At 36.7% G+C, this 22,025-nt stretch overlaps 1 protein-coding gene across 5 annotated transcripts in view; it reads left to right on the top strand.

Moving 5' to 3' along the window:
* OPHN1 (oligophrenin 1) overlaps positions 1-22,025 on the top strand; it is a 519,936-nt gene that overhangs the window by 478,875 nt on the left and 19,036 nt on the right. For all 5 annotated transcript variants that reach the window (XM_025466070.3, XM_035711487.2, XM_035711488.2 and 2 more), the window contains one exon: positions 11,292-11,618. In XM_025466070.3, the coding sequence (XP_025321855.1) occupies positions 11,292-11,618 (327 nt within the window). The remainder of the gene's footprint in view (positions 1-11,291; positions 11,619-22,025) is intronic.

Below are 22,025 nucleotides of genomic sequence, written 5' to 3'. Positions count from 1 at the left end.
AGTTCTGTGAGAAATACCACTGGTATTTTGATAGGGATTTATTCAAATCTCTAGAAGGCTTTGGGAAGTATAGATATTTTAATAATATTTGCTCTACTCTGTGAGCATGGAATGTCTTTCCATTTCTTCATGTCATCTTTAATTTCTTTCATTAATGTTTTAGTTTTCAGAGTACAGGTTTTTCACCTCTTTGGCTAAGTTTATTCCTAGGTACTTTATTATTTTTGGTTCAATTTTAAATAGAATTGTTTTTTAATTTCTCTTTCTACTGTTTCATTACTATATAAAAATGTATTTAATTTTCTGAACATTGATTTTGTATCCTGCAACTTTATGAGTTTATTTATTGTTCTAGTAGTTTTTTTGGTAGAGTCTTCAGGTCTTTCTCTATACAGTATCATGTCATCTGCAAACAGTAAAGGTTTTACTTCTTCCTTCCCAGTTTGAATGCCATTTATTTCTTTTTCTTGTCTGATTTCTGTGGATAGAACTCCAGTACTATGTTGAAAAAAAGTGAGGAGAGTGGATATCCTTGTCTTCGTCATAATCTTAGGGGAAAAGCTCTTAGTTTCTCTCCATTGAGTATGATGTTCACTACAAGTTTTTCATATAAGACCTTTATGTAGAGTTACATTCCCTCCAGACCTACTTTGTTGAGTTTTTTTTTCATTAATGGATGGGTACTTTGTTAAATGTCTTTTTTGCATTAATTGAAATGATCATGTTTTTTGTCCTTTCCCCTATTGATGTGATGTATCACATTGATTAATTTGCTAATATGGAACCACCCTTACATTCTTGGAATAAATTCCCCCTTGATTGTGGGTGAATTAATATTTTAAAGTATTGTTATACTTGATTTGCTAGTATTTTGTTGAGAGTTTTTGCATCTATGTTCAACAGACATAGCAGTTTGTGGTTCTTTTTTGTGTTGTCTTTGTCTGGTTTTGGTATCAAGGTAATGCTGACCTCATAGAATGAATTTGGGAGTTTTCCTTCCTTTTCAAATTTTGGAATATTTGGAGATGAATAGGTATCAAATCTTCTTGAAATGTCTGGTAGAATTTGGCTGTGAAGCTGTCTTGTCCTAGACTTCTGTTTTTTGGGGAGGTTTTGATTACTGAATTCAATTTATTTGGTGGTTATTGGTCTATTCTTTTCTATTTCTTCCTGCTCCAGTTTTGATAGGTTATATGATTCTAGGAATTTATCCATTTCTTCTAGGTTGTCTAATTTATTGGCATATAGTTTCTCATATTTTCTTACATTTGGTTGTATTTCTGTGGTGGTAGTTGCTATTTCTGCTCTCTCATTTGTGATTTTATTTATTTGAATAATTTCTCTTTTTTTCTGGTGAGTGAGGCTAGAGGTTTATCAATTGTTTATCTTCTCAAAGAAACAGGTCCTGGTTTCGTTGATCTGTTCTATAAGGGTTTTTGTTTTGTTTTAGTTTCTATATTTTTTTTTCTACTCTATTTATTATTTCTCTCCTTCTGCTTGGGTTTTGGATTTGTTTTGTTCTTTTTCTAGCTTCTTTGTGTGTAAAATTAGGTCATTTATTTGACATTTTTTTCTTGCTTCTAGAGATAGTCTGTATTGCTATAAGCTTCCCTTTTAGAACTGCTTTTGCTGCATCCCAATGGATTTTGGACTATTGTGTTTTCTTTTTCATTTTGTTTCCATGTAATTTATTTCTTCTTTGATCGATTGGTTGACCCATTCATTGTTTAGTAGCATGTGTTTGTGCTTTTTCCAGATTTTTTCTTGTGATTGATTCATAGTTTCATAGCATGGTGGTAAGAAAATATGCATGGTATTACTTTAATCTTTTTTAATTTGTTGAGACTTGCCTTCTGGAATAATATATGATATATTCTGGAGAATGTGTCACATGTACTTGAAAAGAATGTATATTCTGCTGTTTCAGGATGGAATGTTCTGAATATAACTGCTAAATCCATCTGGACCAATGTAGCATTCAAAGCAACTATTTCCTTATTGTTTTCTGATTGGATAATCCATCCATTGATAGAAGTGTGGTGTTAAGGTCCCCTACTATTACTGTAGTACTATCAATTTGTTCCTTTCTTTGTTGTTAACTGTTTTATGTATTTGGTAACAACATGTTGGGTGCATAAACATTTACAGCTGTTATATCCTCTTGTTGGATTTTCCCCTGTATTATTATATACTGTCCTTCTTTATCTCATGTTACAGTCTTTGTTTTAAAGCCTATTTTTTCCAAGTTCCAGGATATAAAATTGACACACAGAAGTCAGTTCCATTTCTATACAGTAACAATGACACATCAGAAAAAGAAATCAAGGAGTTGATCTCATTTACAATCACATTAAAAACCATAAGATTCTTGTGAATAAGCCTAACTAAAGAGGTAAATGATCTATATTCTGAAAACTATAGAACACTTATGAAGGAAATTGAAGAAGACACAATGAAGTGGAAAAACCTTCCATACTCTTGGACTGGAAGAACAAATATTGTTAAAATGTCTATGCTGCCCAAAGCAGTCTACGCATTCAATACAATTCCTATCAAAATACCATCAACATTTTTCACAGAGCTGGAACAAACAATTCTAAAATTTGTATAGAATCAGGAAAGACCTTGAATAGCCAAAAGAATGTTGAAAAAGAACCAAAGCTAGAGGCATCACAATTCCAGACTTCAAGCTGTATTACAAAGCTGTAATCATCAGGGCACCTGGGAGGCTCAGTTGATGGAGTGTTTGCCTTTGGCTTAGGTCATGATCCCAGGGTCCTGGGATCGAGTCCCACATTAGGCTCCCCGTGGGGAGCCTGCTTCTCCCTCTGCCTATGTATCTGCCTCTCTCTCTGTCTCTCATGAATAAATAAATAGAAATCTTTTTTTTTTAATCTATAATCATCTGGACAGCATGGTACTGGCACAAAAACAGACACATTCATCAATGGAAATGGAGAACCCAGAAGTGGACCCTCAACTCTATGGTCAACTAATCTTTGACAAAAGAATATCCAATGGAAAAAGACATTCTCTTCAACAAATGGTGTTGGGAAAATTGGACAGTCATGTGCAGAAGAATGAAACTGGACCAGTTTCTTACACCATACAGAAAAGTAAACTCAAAATGAATAAAAGACCTAAATGTGAGACAGGAATCCATCAAAATCCTAGAGGAGAACACAGACAGAAAACTCTGGAACCTCAGCCACAGCAACTTTTAGACATGTCTCTGAAGGCAAGGGAAACAAAAGCAAAAATGAATTATTGGGACTTCATCAAGATAAAAAAAAAAACTTTTGCACAGCAAAGGAAACAGTCAACAAAACTAAATGGCAACCTATGGAATGGGAGAAGGTATTCACAAATGACATATCAGATAGAGGGTTAGTATCCAAAACATAAAGAACTTATACCACTCAACACTCAAAAAACAAGTAATCCAATTTAAAAAATGGGCAGAAGACAAGAACAGACATTTCTCTAAAGACGACTTACAAGTAGTTAACAGACACATGAAAGAATTCTCAACATCACTCAGCATCAGGAAATACAAACCAAAACTACAATGAGATATCACCTCACACCAGTCAGAAGGACAAAAATTAACAACTCAGGAAACAATAGATGTTGATGAAGATGCAGAGAATGGGGAACCCTCTTATACTGTTGGTGGGAATGTAAATTAGTGCAGGCAATCTGGAAAACAGTATAGGAATTCCTCAAAAGTTAAAAATAGAACTATCCTATGACCCAACAAGTACACTACCAGATATTTTTCCAAAGGATACAGACTTAGTGATTTGAAGAGGCAAATGTTTATAGCAGCAGTATCCACAATGGCCAAAATATGGAAAGAGCTCAGATGTCCATTTAACAAATGAATGGATAAAAAGATGTGGTATGCACACACACACACACACACACGCACACACACACACAATGGAATATTACTCAGCAATCAGAAAGAATAAAATCTTGCCATTTGCAATGACAGGGATAGAACTTGAAGGTATTATGCTAAGCAAAATAAGTCATTCAAAGAAAGACAAATACCATATGATTTCACTCATATGTGGAATTTAAGAAACAAAACATATGAACAAAGGAGAGGGAAAGGAAAAATAAAATAAGATAAATACAGAAGGTAAGGCAAAGCATAAGAGACTCGTAACTATAGGAAACAAAGTGAGGATTTTTGGGAGGTGAGTCAAGGGATAGGGTAATTGGGTGATGGGCACTGGAGAGGGCACTTGATGAGATGAGCACTAGGTGTTATACTACATGTTGGCAAGTTGAATTTAAATTAAAAATGTAAAAAAAATTATGAGACAAACAAAAATGGAAACACACTGTACCAAAACTTATGCAGTGTAGTAAAAGCTGTTCTAAGAAGAAAGTTTATGGTGTTAAATACCTACATTAAGAAAAAAAAGATCAGAAATAACCTAACTTTACATATTAAGGAACTAGAAAAAAAGAAGGCCAAAGTTATCAGAAAGAAAGAAAAAGTAAATATCACTGTGGAAATAAAGAGAATAAAGATTAAAAAAAACAATAGAAAAAATCAAAGAAATTGAGTGTTTTTTAAAACAAACAAATAAAATTGAAATGTATTAGACTAGGGGAAAAAAGAGAGAAGACTCAAATAATATAAATGAAAGAGGAGGCATTATAACTGATAACAGGGGATCATAGAGACAACTGTGAACAATTAAATGCCAACAAATTGAATAACCCAGAATAAATGGGTAAAATTCTGGAAATATATAAGCTATCAAGACTGAATTATAAAGAAATAGAAAATCTAAACAGACCAATACTGAGTAAGGAGATTGAATCAGCAATTGAAAACCTCCCAACCAATAAAAGCTTCACAGCCTAATGTCTTCACTGAAGAATTCTACCAAACATTAATGAAGAATACCAATCCTTCTTAAATCCTTCCAAAAACTTCAAGAAGTGGGAGCAATCATATCCCATTTTTTAAAAAAGATTTTATTTATTTATTTATTCATGAGAGACAGACAGAGAGACAGAGAGGCAGAGACACAGGCAGAGGGAGAAGCAGGCTCCATGCAGGGAGCCGGACGTGGGACTCCATCCTGGGTCTCCAGGATCACGCCCTGGGCTGAAGGCGGTGCTAAACCACTGAGCCACCGGGGCTGCCCATATCTCATTTTATGAGGCCAGCATTACCTTGATACCAAGCCAAACAAGGAAAATTGGTAGGCCATTATCCCTGATGAACATAAATGCAAAAATCCTCAACATAATACTGGAAAACTGAATTCAACAGCAGATTAAAACAATCTTACACCATGATCAAGTGGGATTTATCTCTAGGATGGATAAAAGTATGGTTCAATATAAATAAAACAATAAATGTGACACATCACATTGATAGAATTAAGGATAAAAATTATATGATCATTTCAGTAGATCCAGAAAAAGCATATTTATCAACAGTATTTCATGATAACAGTTCTCAATAAATTAGGTACTGAAAGAATGTACTTCAATATCATAAAGGCCATATATGACAAACCCACAGCTAACATTATACTCAAAGATGAAAAGCTGAAAGCTTTTCTTCTAAGATCAGGAACAAGGATGTCCCCTGTCTCCACTTTTATTCAGCATAATACTGTAGTCCTAGGCAGAGAAGTTAGCCAAGAAAAGGAAAAAAGAAAAGCATCCAAGTTAGAAAGGAAGAAGAAAAATTACACAATTTGTTTGTAGATGATATGATCTTATATAGGAAAAACTCTAGGGATGTCTAGGTGGCTCAGTCATTTAAGCATCTGCCTTCTGGGTCAGGTCATGATCCCTGGGTCTTGGGACAGAGCCCCATGTTGGTCTCTCTGCTCAGTGGGGAACCTGCTTCTTCCTCTCTCTTTGCTGCTCCCCCTACTTGTGTTCTCTTGTGCCTCTCTCTCAAATAAATAGATAAATAATTTTTAAAAAAAGAAAAGAAAAGCTCTAAAGACTCCACCAAAAGACTGTTAGAACTAATAAGCAAATTCAGCAAAGTTCAGAATACAAAATCAACTTTGGTTATATACTAACAGTGAACTATCACCAAAAAAAAGAAATTGAGAAAACCATCCCATTTACAATAGCATCAAAAAGTACTTAGGGATAAATTTATCCAAGGAACTAAAGACCTGTGCACTGAAAATTAGAAGGCATTGCTGAAAGAAATTGAGAAAAACATAAGTGGAAAGATATTCCATGTTCATGTATTGGAAGAATTAATATTGTTAAAATGTCCATACTACCCATAGCTATCTACAAATGCAATGCAATTCTATGTATTTGAGTTTTTCAGATTCCACATATGAATGAAATTATGCATTTTTTTTCTTTCTGTGTCTGCCTTACTACCCTTAGTATAATGTCTTCTAGGGTTATCCATATCATTGCAAATGGCAGGATAGCTTTCTTTTTTAAGGCTGAATAATATTCATATGTGTGTGTGTGTGTGTGTGTGTGTGTGTGTGTGTGTGTGTAACATTTTGTTTATTCATTCGTCTGTTACAGATACTTTGGTTGTTTCTGTATCTTGTTATCTTTTTAATTTTTGCCATCATTAGTGGATGTGAATAGATATTCCTTTAATTCTTATCACTTCCCACTTGAGGTACATAATTGAGATCCATTTCATAGTGAAATCATTGGATGCTCAGAGAGGGTAAGTAGTTTGCTCAATCCACATAGTTTCTCAATGACAGAGCAGTAACTTGCATCCTCTCATTCCAGAACTCATTTGTCTATGATATGGTATCTAAACACTCTTCTGAGAAGCAATCAATTCTACTCACCACTGTTCTTTTTCAAGTAGCATTTCATTATTTTACCCCCAAACCTCTTATTCCCCTCATATAGAGTACTTCAGTGAGTCTTTTCACCATCATGGACTCCTTCCTGCTCACATGTCTAAGCACTGTCCATTCCACTCTTCAACATCCCTTGAATCTGTCTCTCTTTGCTGCTGCTATTCTAATTTAGATCCTTGTCATCAGAAATCTCCTATCTGGTCTCCCTACCTCTAGTCTCTCTAGTCATTTTTAATAATGAACCTAAAGTGATATTCTAAAAATACATGTGATAATGCCACTTCTCTGTCAAAAAAAAAAAAGAGCCATAGTCCTCATATTCCTGAACATGGCATTCATGGCCTTAATGATACAGCCCCAAGCCCCCTGGACAACCTCATCTCCAACTACCCACAGTTTTCATCTAAAATTGGTTCTTGTGCTCAAGCCACACAAAACTTTATTATTTTACATTTTCTTGGGTGAACTAGGAAATTTCACTCCTTCAAATTGTTCTGTCTGAAATTCCATTTCCCCCCTTTTCTACCTATTATAATCCTTCAAAGCCCAACTCAAATGGTACCTCTTTTACATAATCTTCAGCCCATCTGGACAGAATTATCACTGTCCTCCTCATAGCACTTATTTTCATGATTCTACTTTCATTGGAATTGATGTATTTCTCCTGCTGCAATAGAATGTTACATCTCAAAACTTCTCCCTATAACTTACCCACACATAGGAGAGAGGCTTCCAGTTGGCTACTTGCCTATTTGTGAGGTCTCCTTGTCAATCCTGATTAATTCTCAGTTTTCTGCAGTTTCTGAAGCTGGTCTATATGTTTTCTTGTGGAAATGGATGGCTGGTTAAAGAAAGAGAATGATACTAAATTTTTGTTACCTGATAGGAAGAATAAACTCTCTCTTCAGAAAGTGTGGACTCTGGAAACAGATTTTAAACTTTGAAAATTGGCTCTGTCATATTAGTTTTGTGACATTGAGCATCCCAGTGCCTTAAACTCCTTATCTATAAAATGGGACTAATAAGAATTCACTACTTTATAGAGTAATTTTGAAGATAACGGTGAGATAATCCATGTGAAGTATTTACAGCAGGGCCAGACACAGAGAAAGTACTCAAATAATAATATCTGTTACCATTATCATCACTGTCATTATTATCATTACTGTTTTATCATTTTGTCAATAATAATTCAGCATATTCCAGAACCTAGAAATAGTTTCCATTGGCAGAGGTTCTCATTGCAAAGTCACAGTTGCTGCTGTCATTCCATTCCCTATTTCCTTGAGTCAGGAAAATATCCTTTCCCATGTGGAAGTTAGTGGCCTCTCTGAGACTGTTTATGTGGATTATCTTCATGAGATTGGACTTCCATTACTGTATTGAGATGATTACAATGCTGTTATGGTCTGTAGGGCATAGCTAACCCCTGTGGTGTCTTTTAAAGTAGAGCAGGGATGAAATTTCCTAGGGTCTTTCTCCTAGAAGAAAGTATTCAAATAGAAACATGTAACTGAAAAAAAAAAGAAACATGTAACTGAAATGTTGGGCCTAAAGCACGCAAGAGAAGAAATTCATGTCACTGTTCACTTCATTGTTCTGAAAGAGTAAATATGCTTAAGGTTACTCCTAAATGCTGGAGGTTTACAGGTGGCCTCTGCCTTAAGGCATATCCTGGAAGCACATGATCTAGTTATATGGCTTTTTTGTGCTTATTCCCCTACTATTGTTTGTCAGCCTTTGGTAAATTTTGTTTGAATGGTCTAGTCTGATGGCGTTTGTGCTAGGGATAATACAAGCAGGGCTATATATCTACCTTGGTACAGAGTAGGAAAACTACAGAAGGAATCTTTTTGGCCCTTATCCCTATAATGGTGGCAGCAGTGATTGGTGACAGGTTCTCAAGGAGAAGAAAGCTCTCTGGGGGAAAAATGCTTTACAGCAAGACATAGCCCTTCCTTCTCACATAAAAACTCTTGCCTCATTACCCTCTTAGAGCATAATAGCATAAATGACAACTAAGAATTATATTATAGAGTTATTTATTATGTCTCAGGCATTGAAATAAGTATACCATCTTATGTAACCCTCACTACAACCTCATGAAGTAGGTACTATTATTATTCTCATTTTACTGAGGAGAAAACTTGAGGTATAGAGACATTATGAACTTGCTCAAGGTCCTACAGTAGATAAGAAACAGAACTGAGGGGATCCCTGGGTGGCTCAGCAGTTTGGCACCTGCCTTCAGCCAAGGGCGTGATACTGGAGTCCCGGGATCAAGTCCCATGTCAGACTCCTTGCATGGAGCCTTATTCTTCCTCTGCCTGTGTCTCTGCCTCTCTCTCTCTCTCTCTCTCTCTCTCTCTTTTTCTCTCTCTGTCTCTCATGAATGAATGAATAAAATCTTTTTTAAAAAATAAAATAAACAGAACTGAAATTCAGATCTGGCTACCTGACTCCAAAGCCTGCATTTCTTTTAACATTTTACTATGAAGAGTTTCAAACATAACCAAAGTTTTAATGAAAAAAAGTATAGCAGGACTTTTTTAAACCAAAATTACAATGCCATCATCATATCTGAAAGAAAACAAAACAAACAATAATTTCTTTTTTTCTTTTTTTTTTTGTATATTTTTTATTGGAGTTCAATTTGCCAACATATACTGTAACACCCAGTGCTCATCCCATCAAGTGCTCCCCTCAGTGCCCATCACCCAGTCACCCCAGCGCCCCCCCCCCCGCCCACCTTCCCTTCCACTACCCCTTGTTCATTTCCCAGAGTTAGGTGTCTCTCATGTTCAGTCATTCTCTCTGATATTTCCCACTCATTTTCTCTCCTTTCCCCTTTATCCCCTTTCACTATTTTTTATATTCCCCAAATGAATGAGACCATATAATGTTTGTCCTTCTCCGATTGACTTATTTCACTCAGCATAATACCCTCCAGTTCTATCCATGACGAAGCAAATGGTGGGTGTCATTTCTAATGGCTGAGTAATATTCCATTGTATACATAGACCACATCTTCTTTATCCATTCATCTTTCGATGGACACTGAGGCTCCTTCCACAGGTTGGCTATTTTGGACATTGCTGCTATAAACATCGGGGTGCAGGTGTCTCAGCATTTCACTGCATCTGTATCTTTGGGGTAAATCCCCAGCAGTGCAATGGCTGGGTCATAGGGCATATCTATTTTTAACTCTTTGAGGAACCTCCACACCATTTTCCAGAGTGGCTGCACCAGTTCACATTCCCACCAACAGTGCAAGAGGGTTCCTTCTTCTTTCTCCACATCCTCTCCAACATTTGTTGTTTCCTGTCTTGTTAATTTCCCCCATTCTCACTGGTGTGAGGTGGTATCTCATTGTGCTTTTGATTTGTATTTCCCTGATAGCAAGTGATGCAGAGCATTTTCTCATGTGCATGTTGGCCATGTCTATGTCTTCCTCTGTGAAATTTCTGTTCATGTCTTTTGCCCATTTCATGATTGGATTGTTTGTTTCTTTGCTGTTGAGTTTCATAAGTTCTTTATAGATCTTAGATACTAGAACTTATGAAACTCAACAGCAAAGAACATTATATAGTCACTGTTCAAATTCTCCTGTCATTTTCTTTTAAAAAATTCAGGATCCAAATAAGATATATGCATTACAACTGCTCGACATGTTTCTCAAGTCTCATTTAGCCAACTAGAACCACTATTCTTAACCTCTGCACTCTAATCTATGTTTTCTATTATGAAGAAAGGTGACAGTTTCCTTACAGCAGGAGTTCTCAACAGGAGCTAACATTTTTAAGGGACTCTGAATCTCTTAAAATTAGTTTTAATTTTTTTTCATATATTTGTATAGTAAATTTGTCTAGGGAGAGTATCCTTGGCTCTCATTAGAGTCTCAAAGCTTTAAGTAAGAATCAGAACTGAAAAACAGGAATAATTGTCACAAGAAATTGTGGACCACAAAAGCTAAGGGAAGAACATAAAGTAGCTAGTTGGAGGTTTTTTTATGAGGATGGAGAATGAAGTTAAATTCTGTTAAGTTTATTAACTTTAAATTTGAGAGGCTTTAACAAATTACTTTTGAAAGAAATAGAAATAGTTAAGGATTAACTGATGTCTCTTCAGAAAGAATTATAATTGAGGACTCTTAAGTCCCATTTAAGGTATATATCCCTTTGAATAAAGCATCTTGGCATATTATGGTTTTATTGGATTGTGGTGGTAAAAATCAAACTCAGATCTTGAACTGAATTCCTATTTGATGGAATCTGTGACTCCACATGGATTGAGGTAGGTAGAGATTGATTTTGCAAGATATCAGTGATTTGTTCCACAATAATACCTCCATTGAAAATGTATAAAATTCTTCAATATTATGTGTGCATGTATAAAAATGAAATGATAATAAAATTAGCATTAATCTTCCCTCTTTGCACCATCTTTTCCTAGATGATATCCAACATCAAACACCAAATGGTATTATCACAAGCAGTATAGAACCCTCCAAGCTTCCACAGCACCCCAAACTGCCTTTTCAGAGGAGTGGGGAAACTGACACTGGGAGAAAGTCTCCAAGCATCAGGCCTGTTTCAGATGGCAAGTTGGAGTCCTGTCCTGAAGTGGATGTGGGGAAGTTGGTGTCTAGGCTGCAAGACAGAGGGACCAAGGCCATACCAAAGGCCACCAACGGACCTGTGACAGGCTCTGGGCCCACTAAAACCCCCTCCTTCCACATAAAGAGACCAGCTCCTCGGCCCCTGACTCACCACAAGGAGGGTAAGTGCTTGGGAATCCCTTTGGAATCAGAATTGAAACCGATTATTTTGTACCTTAAGATGTTTCTGAGGTTGTAGATATTTAAGTAGGAATCTGTTTCCAGTTTACTACCACTAATAGTGGAATGGTGGATAAGAACATAAAAGCCATTCACAATAATCACTAGAGTGTAAACTTAATGAGGGTGAGGATTTGAGGCCTATTTATTTACCTCTATATCCCAAGTGCTTAGAACAATGCCTGATAGTCAGAAGGTAGGCATTTATTATTAGTAGAATAAATTAACAATAATGATTTTTTATCAATATTATTATTGCTGCTGTTGACATTAACTATGTCCCTGGCACTGACAAACTATTTTCTATCCTCACAACCTTGCTGTGAAAAATGTATTACTATTTTTTGTCCTACTAGAAAACTGAGGATCTTTGGCTAAGTGACTTGCCAAAGGTTCACAGCTACTAACTGGCAGAACTGGGATCTCAATTTTACCTGTGTTATTTCCAATAAGGCAGAACTTTTACTTTACCTTCTTATAAGAAGCTTTGAAATGGTGAACTGATGGTTTCTCATTCTCATTTTTCAGATTAGTCAAAATAGGGACAAAGGGGCACAACTTCTGAAAAACTCTGGACTTTTTAAATTACAAATTCAAGATGTGGCTGACTTTGGTAAATTTTATTGGAGACTCATGTTTGGAGATTGAGGCTATGCCAGAAGGTATCTGGAGAGGGTAAATAATTCTATGAAGATAATACAGGGATCCCTGGGTGGCGCAGCGGTTTGGCGCCTGCCTTTGGCCCAGGGCGCGATCCTGGAGACCTGGGATCGAATCCCACGTCGGGCTCCCAGTGCATGGAGCCTGCTTCTCCCTCTGCCTGTGTCTCTGCCTCTCTCTCTCTCTCTCTGTGACTATCATAAATAAATAAAAATTAAAAAAAAGATAATACAGTATAATGGACAGAATAAGGACTTTGATATCACAGAGGCTTAGATTCAAATTATGGATTTTACTTTCTATCTAGCTAGATGACCTTCTTAAAATGTGCCTTGTTTTTTATCCTGTCCTATTCCAGACTGGATTTAAGGCTTTCACAATATAGAAAATGTAAGAACTTAAAAATAGTAAGAATAATTAATTCAACAAGTACTTATTAAGTACTTATTGAGTGCAACCCCATTCTAGGTGTTGAGAATATAAGAATTAATAGGCCATACAAAGTCCCTGCTCTCTTGAAGCATATATCAGAGTTTAGCAAACTATGGCCTTAAGTGATTGAAAACAATCAAAAGAAAAATAATATTTCATGACACATGAAAATTATATGAAATTCAAGTTTCTATATCCATCAGCAGAAATACACCCCTCATTTCATATTGTCTAAAGTTGCTTTCATACTGAAACAGCAGAATTAAGTAGTAGCAACAGAGATCTTATGAGCTACAAGTCCTAAAATATTAGCTATCTAATACTTTACAGAAAATGTTTGTTGATTTCTACCTTAGATTCTAGAGAGTACAGGTGAGAAAAAATGAAGCCAAGAGAGGGGAAATAGGTAGGATAGTAGGGATATGGAAAGAATGGAGTTAGTACACAAAATGTTTGCTATGAAGACTTACACATTTACTGCAGCAGCGTCACAGATTTGGCTCCAAAATTTCTAGAGAAAATGAAAAGAGAAAGAACTTAATGGTTATATAAATCCATGTTCTTGGGGGCACCTAAGTGGCTAATTTAGTTAAGCATCTGCCTTTGGCTTAAGTCAGATCCTAGAGTCCCTGCTCATGGTGGGCTCCCTGGTCAATGGGGAGTCTGCTTCTTCCTCTCACTCTGCCCCTCTCCCCACTCATGTTTTCTCTCACTCACTTACTCTCTGTCTCTCAAATAAATAATAATATCTTTAAAAATATTTTTAAATAAATAAATAAGTATATGTTCTTAAGGTAACAATAAGCAAATTGTTTAAATAAAGCAAAACATCCATTTTTGAGACCAGAGAATACTTCTAAGAAGCATTTTCTCTCAAGGATTTTTGCATATAAAAACCTATAAATCCTATAAAAAATATAGGATGATGGCATTGTCTCAGAGCACAATTCAGTAAAAGTTATTCTATGGGAGTCCATAAGATTTCCACTAAATAACTAACTCTGTGAATTCTTTGGCTTGACCCACTGATGCATTTGTCTGTATGATTAATAGTTAAGTTATTTAATCTCTGCACACCTTGGTTTATATATCCATAAATAGGAGAAATAGCTCATCCCACAGAATTATTGCTAGGGTTAAAAGAAATAACAAAATACCTGCCATATAAACAATATTAAAGATATGTTACATAATTCCCTTTCCTTGCCTTCCTCCTTCCTAAGATTCGCTTATTCAGGGAAATAACCAATTAAGGCCAGACTTCTATATAGACACTGCTTCAATTTATAAGTCATGTGTTGATCTTCACATCAGTCTGGTAAAGAGTTGGGTAACTCAAATTATATTCATCACAGTGAAGTTTGTCTTGCCTGCTGCCAAGTCTTGGGGTCAGCCAGATCCTATAAACTGAGCACACACAGTAATTTAGCCCTCCCTAACCATTGTCTACTGCAAAGTTAAATTTCAGAGGCATTCCCCTTTCCTGTTCCTCCACAGTCCTGCTCCAGACTGCTGGCAGGAACTCATAGTTTCAGTTAATGTAAGTACTGATCTTAACTATCCAGTATTAGCCAGACTATCTAAATTTGGGCCACATCATTGCCTAGTTTTGCTTTCTACCTTAAATCAGTGAGCAACAGGCTAGTGTGATGCCACTCTTTTCAAAGCTCCATGCCTCCAGCCTTAGCCACAGAAAACAAAACTGAGGTAGTGTTCTGGCATTGGTGAAAAATTAGCCAAACTTCTGATGTAGTTGCCTCTTTGTTTTGTTTGTTTGATTTTTCAAGTTTTTGTTTAAATTCCATTTAGTTAACATATATTGTAACATTAGTTTTAGGAACAGCATTTAGTTATCCATCACTTACATATAATACCCAGTGGTCCTCATAAGTACCTTCCTTAATACCCATCACCCATTTAGTCCATCACCCACCATCTGCCATCCAGTAACGCTTGGTTTTAGCTCAGATCTTAATCTCAGGTTGTGAGATCGAGCCCCACGTTGGGCTTTGTGCTGGGCATAGTCTGCTTGAATTTCTCTCTTCCTCTCCCTCTGCCCCTCCCCCACGCTTCCTTTCTCTAAAATAAATAAATAAATAAGTAGATAAATAAATAAATAAATAAATAAATAAATAAATAAATCTTTTTAAAAATCCCAAAATAGCTCCCAGATGATGTTATGTGTAGCCAGAGTTAGGAACCACTAGGCCAACATGATGCTAACTTGGTCACTGCAGATCAAAATGACCAGAGCTGATAATGCTGGATAGTGGAGGGGGTATTGGAAAGGAAGTATATGCTGTAGTCAGGGCTTAGAAAAGACCTCTACCCAAACCTGTATCCATCTTAGGGTGATTGGTTTATGTATATTTTATATAAAAATATAAATATATATACTTATATATAATTTATAGTTATATATAATTTATAAATAATTTATATTTATATATAATTTATAAATAATTTATATGTAATTTGTATATATATAAATCAATATCATTTGGTGATATAATTTTGTCGAGGGCTCCTTTCTGTTCCAGACATAGAATTGGATACTTTCCCTTTTCCTATTTCATCTTATAATTGTGATATGCCTATGAAATAGGGTTTTCCCCTCATTTCACATTCATTTCCCCATTAAGGAAAAACTGAGGCTTAGAGAAGTGAAACAACTTCCCAGAGTCACACATATTATAAGATATAGAGACGGAGCTTGAACCTTGGCTTCTTGAGTACCACATTTTTATGTCTTAAATGGCTTTAGCTATCTTCTCCTTCCTATTTTCTAAGGGGCATTAGCTTTGAGGAGAGCAAAAGTATACAAGCCAATATCTTATCTTCCTTTGATATCACTGCTCTAACCAGGCCTAGCTTTGGAGAGGACTTTTGTGTCATTTCTACAAAGGAACTTAGGACCTTTCTTTGGAGAGTAGGATGGGGAAGATAATATATTTACATGCATTTGTTTGTATTCAGACATAGTGTTATGCAATGGGAGAGAAAAGGATGAAAAGGCCATGGTCCCTGCCCTCCAAAGGTTTATGGTGAGGCTGACATATAAGCAATCAGTCCTAGTCTAGTGTGTTCCATGTTCCGATGGGGGTGAGAATAAATTCCAGTGGGAGCATGGGGCAAGGAGCCCTTCACTCTGTCTCAGGTTCTGATATAAAAGTGAAGAATATATCCACACTGGATACCTATAATATATATGTTCAGGGGCCTTTCTTAGCTCTTTCCTTTGTCTTGACTAGAGAGAAAAGACTGCATTCTGATGGCATGTTTTAGGGTTTGGAGAAAAAGTGCTTGTAAGGCCTTACTTGCCACAGGACCATCAATTCTCCACTGAGGTAACTATCACAATGAGTAGCATTTGCATCTGCTCCAGAAGTATTAGAAACAGATCTGTTTCTGCAATAATTGGCTGTGCTGGCCTTATCCCCCATTCGCTTGTTTGGATTAGTTATGCTTTAGTAATCCAGTGTGTTTTGTTTTCATTCCCTTCCATTCCTGGAGCCTAACTCTCAAATGATCCAAAAGAATAATTAGCAACTACAAAGAGGAGAGGCTTTCAGATGAGCATGGCAGAATTTCATAGAAAGTAAGAAATGATACTAGACAAGCCGCAGAATCTACAAGGAGAAAGAACTTCCTCTTATTGTGCTCTCAGGTGGCATATAGATGAATATAAGGAAAGGTAGAAGAAAGTTGTTTAAGGTTGAAGACTGATGGCCATGAGGTACTAAGAAATCAACAAGTTCTAAGATTGGTTATGGTCATTTTACAGAGAATGGGGAGGGAGAGAAGAGGTTGGGTTGGAGGGGGAAGTCAAATTTGTACTAAAAGTAGGTTGCAGACCAAAGTTAAAAAGAAATTAGGAAGAAGTATTGTTTGGTAGAAAGATCATTGGCTCAGAATGCTTAGTGAAGTCTCAGATGTAATAGGCTTCAGAGTCTTCCAGGTGTGATTTTGAATCCTAGCTCTGCCTCAGAGCTGTGAGACCTTTGGCAAGCCACAATCTCTCTGAGTCTTAGTTTTCTCATTTGTAAAATGAAGATAATAATTATGCCCATAGGATTGCTGCAACAATGGAATGAGGTATCTATTTGCTTTGCACATGAGTACTCAGTAAGTGGTAGCAGTTGTTTTGCTTTTATAGGAAGCTAGTACTAGCTACATAATCTTAGATAAGCTTAACTTCTTTGAGCCAGTTTTATTAACTGTAAATGGGGACAATGCCTACCTTGTAAGAAACCTTTTTGTGAGTATAAAGTAAGATTAAGTATAAAATACTTTTATGCAATAATACAATAGAAGTTCAAAAAATCATATTGCTACTGGATGGATAACAACCTCTCAGGAAATGGCAGCCATAGAAAATGGTACATGTTTACTCTTCTGTATTTTAGAGCCTATGAGAAGCCTCAAGCCTCAAATGTAGATGTCATCAAAGAGCTCAGAGCTACTCTTTCTACCCTCAAACTTTCTCTGACCTTGCCAAACACTAAGAGGAGAACCATTGTTGAGTAGAAGGGACAAGAAAGGATTTTAGCCATCCCTTAAGGTCCACCTCAAGTCCTATTCCTTCTGTGAAGTCTTCTTAGAGTTATGCCCCCATGGAACTCTACATTACCTCGTTTATTTTGACATTCGAGTTTGACCCCTTAATATGGATGCTGAGTTACAGTATTCACATTTATTTCCCATATGTATAACTTCAATGTCCAACTCTGTTTTAAGCCCCTAGAGGACAAAACTATCTCACATCACTTGTGAAAGCAGAAGATTGAGCACAAAAGGCCTCGAGAAACACTCAGCCTATTGAAAACCTTTTAATTTAGGTTTCGGAATAGTCCTGAAATTTGGCCATATCATGTTTGTGTATGTGTCAAAGATATCACAACTGGGAACTTAAAAAAGAAAATCTCTTTATGGTGTCCTTCTAATGTACTGAACTACATTTTTCTTTACTTAATTAATATTTATTGAATACCAGTTTTGTGCAAAGTAATTTACTTAGGCTTTTAGTGAATACAAAAATGAATCCCACCTTGATCTTGCTATTAAGTTGCTCCCATTCTAATAGGGAACATAGAGCCACCAAAACAAAGAGCCCTTATTCAAAGTATAAGATGATTAGTGCCTTAGGAGTCTAATAAAAGAATTGGGAGCATCTGAAGCTTGACACACTTAAGCTGAATCTTGGTAAATGATGTAAATTTAGGCATGTAGGAATAGGGTAAAGGGAATCTGGGGAAAATATGATCAATTGTGAGATATGTCTAGGAACAACAAATAATACTGTCTATGTTGCCAGTAGAATATGTGAAGAGAAATTGTGGAAAGGTAGATGAGAAAGATCAGTTGAAACCAAGTGGAAGAGGATAGTGACCTGAATGTTAAAAATGCTTGAGTTTATTCTGCAGATAACAGGGAACCATGGAATCAAAATCTAAATCTATCAAGAGATTTTTTTCAACCTGGTTAAGTACATGAGCAGAACTGGCTTCTGGAGCACTCAAAAAGCAGCATTTAAAAGTCAGGAGGGAGAGATATAGGTCTATAGACTTATATCATGGAACTATTGATCTATAAATCAGTTCAAGTCCACATTGCACAGGAATTGAAGTGATCTTGTCAAGGTCACACAGCAAGTTAGTTTTAGTATTAAGACTGGAATCTAGGTCTCTTGACTCCCAGTTATAGTTCTCTTCCATCTCTACCTCCTCAGTTTGACATTGTAGTTTTACTGTGGCAAATTAGAGATAAGAGAGAACAACACTGGGACCTTTCAACCAATAAATCCCTTTGCTGTGACTTCAAAGTTTGACTTGTAATGAATCATCAATAAAGAGTCTGAGAGGATACAAGGCTAAGGATGTTTGTTTTCCAAGGCCTTGGGTTGGTGTCCATTTGGATATGGCTTTAAGTTGGAAAGAAATGGGATTCATATTTTAGGGGGCATCATCTGGTTCTCTCATAAAGAAAACCAATCACCCTAAAATGGATACAGGTTTGGGTAGAGGTCTTTTCTAAGCCCTGACTACAGCATATACTTCCTTTCCAATACCCCCTCCACTATCCAGCATTATCAGCTCTGGTCATTTTGATCTGCAGTAACCAAGTTAGCATCATGTTGGCCTAGTGGTTCCTAACTCTGGCTACACATAACATCATCTGGGAACTATTTTGGGATTTTTTTAAAAGATTTATTTATTTATTTATTTATTTATCTATCTATCTACTTATTTATTTATTTTAGAGAAAGGAAGCATGGGGGGAGGGGCAGAGGGAGAGGAAGAGAGAAATTCAAGCAGACTATGCCCAGCACAGAGCCCAACTTGGGGCTCGATCTCACAAACCTGAGATCAAGATCTGAGCTAAAACCAAGCGTTGTATGCTCAACGAACTGCACCACCCAGGCTTCCCACCTGGGGAGCTTTTAAAAATATCCATACCCAAGTCCTAACCCAATCAATTAAATTAGGTTCTCTGGGGATAGGATCCAGATACTATATGGTTTTTTTTTTTAGGATTTTATTTTTTATTTTTTGTATATTTTTTATTGGAGTTAGATTTGCCAACATATAGTATAACAGCTGGTGTTCATCCCGTCATGTGCCCCCCCTCAGTGCCTGTCACCTAGTCATCCCATCCCCCCGCCTGTCTCCCCTTCCATTACCCCTTGTTCATTTCCCAGAGTTAGGAGTCCCTCATGTTCTGTCACCCTCTCTAATTTTTCCCACTCAATGTTGATTTTATTTTTATTTTTAAAAATATTTTTATTTATTTATTCATGAGAGAGAGAGAGAGAGCAAGAGAGGCAGAGACACAGGCAGAGGGAGAAGCAGGCTCCATGCAGGGAGCCTGACATGGTACTTGATCCCGGGACTCCAGGATCACTCCTGAGCCGAAGGCAGGCACTAAATCACTGAGCCACCCAGGCGTCCCTCAATATTGATTTTAATGTTCCCAATGTATAGTCAGGATTGAAGACCACTGGTATTTGGGACCACATGGACTTCAAAAATCAGATGCATCTGAATCTATTGCCAATTACCTATGAGGTTACTTCTTATCTCTGTGTCTCTGTTTTCACAACTGTAGAATAGTAATAATACTTCCTACCTTGGAATGTTATGACCCATGTTAAATGAGAATATATGCATAAAATACTGAGTATAGTATTCCAGTGTCTAGAACAGAACAGGTGTTCAATAAAAGACAGCCAAAAGTTTTACAGTTATTTTATTACCATTACTATTATTTTTACTATTTATAATTGTTATATGACTAATAATAACAATACATCAAGCACTAGGAAAAACAGTGGGTGCAGAAACAAGAGATAGGGGTTTCAATCCTCACTCTATCACTTACCTATGTGACTGAGAATGAATTAGTTCATTTTTCTGAACCTCAGTTTTATTTTCTATGAAATGAAGAAGATAAGACCCATCACTTTTTCCCCTCCCAAGCTTATTGTGAATATCAAATAGTTATCTGGAAGAGTGCTTTGGATGATACAAAGTGTGATAGAAAAACTATTATAATTTTGGTCATTTCTTAGCTGCAATTCTGTGCACCCAGCCTGGTGCTAAGGAGAATGGCATATTCAGAAATCCAAGATACAATCTAAATGGGGAGACAGAATTTGTATGTGTATACACAATTCCTCCATTAGAACACCAATCACACTGTATTATTTTTTTAAAGATTTTATTTATTTATTCATGAGAGACACACAGAGAGGTAGAGACATAGGCAGAGGGAGAAGCAGGCTCCACGCAGGGAGCCTGATGTGGGACTCGATCCCAGGATTCCAGGATCACGCCGTGGGCTGAAGGCAGATGCTCAACCGCTGAGCCACCCAGGGATCCCCACACTGTATTATCATTATCTCTTTTCACATCTGTCTCCCTCACCAGAATGGCTGGTTAGCTGGGGGAATTTAAAAAATCGATAAGGCAATATATGAGTACTTCATGAGTGTTTATAGGGATGGAAATCACCAATACCAACTGAACTGTTCAGAAGGGTGAAATCTGACCTCTTTTGAGGGATAGTTATAGTACAGATAAGACATGAGAACTGGGGCATATATCACGCAGGAAGCAAAACAGTCTAACACTTACCCACTCTGTATGCTAGGCACTCTCAATAGATTAATTTAGTCCTTATAATCACCTAGTGGGGAGAGGTTATTATAGCCGCTTTTCAGATGAAGACATCAATGGTCAAAAAGGAGAAATAACTGCCCAGAGTCCCATCCTTGGAAGTAGCAGAAAAAGGCCTCAAAATCACACCTACTAAACTCCAAACTTTTGGTACTCTCCACTATAACATACTGACCTAAAAGTAAGAATCAAGGACGTGCTTTGATAGGGAAACTAGGAGACTAGTTTGACTAGAGTAGAACTGGAAGCAAAGTCCAGATTTGCTGCCTGTGATTATAATTTGGGAGCGGCTTCTAGAGAGCCTTGAATTTATATTAAGAAATTTGACCTTTGGGCATCCCGGGTGGCTCAGCAGTTTAGTGCTGCCTTCGGCCCGGGGCGTGATCCTGGAGACCTGGGATTGAGTCCCGCGTCGGGCTCCCTGCATGGAGCCTGCTTCTCCCTCTGCCTGTGTCTCTGCCTCTCTCTCTTGCTGTGTGTGTCTCTCATGAATAAATAAATAAAATCTTTAAAAAAAAAGAAATTTGACCTTTATCCTACACATTTTATAGTTACTGAGAAAATCTTTAAGAAAAACAGTGTCTAAATACTTAGGGTAAACCTTGTAACAGTATACATGGATTAAAGTTAATATTTTTTATATTTACCTTAAAATTTTATAGAAGAAAACTTGAAAATATAAAGACAAGACATACTAAACAAAAAATCAAGAAATATAAAAATCTACTGACATCATATTTCTCTATATTTTTTTGTTTTTGTCTAAATTCTAGTTAGTTAATATACAGTGTAGTATTAGTTTCAGGTGTAGAATTTACCAATCCAACACTTACATACTATATCCTGTGCTCATCGCAAGTGCACTCCTTAATCCCCATCACCTATTTACTCATCCCCCTCCACCTCCCTGCTGGTAACCATCAGTTTGTTCTCTATAATTGTCTGTTTCTTTAGTATGGAGGGTTCTCAAGAAGCTAAAAATAGAGCAACCCTACAACCCAGCAATTGTTCAACTAGGTATACCCTAAAGATACAAATGTAGTAAAACAAAGGGGACCTGCACCCCAATGTTCATAGCAGCAA

This window comes from Canis lupus, chromosome X (genome assembly GCF_003254725.2).
Source record: "Canis lupus dingo isolate Sandy chromosome X, ASM325472v2, whole genome shotgun sequence".
Classification (NCBI taxonomy): domain Eukaryota; kingdom Metazoa; phylum Chordata; class Mammalia; order Carnivora; family Canidae; genus Canis; species Canis lupus.
Note: the sequence above shows the minus strand (reverse complement) of the source record. Positions and strands in the feature narration are given on the sequence as shown.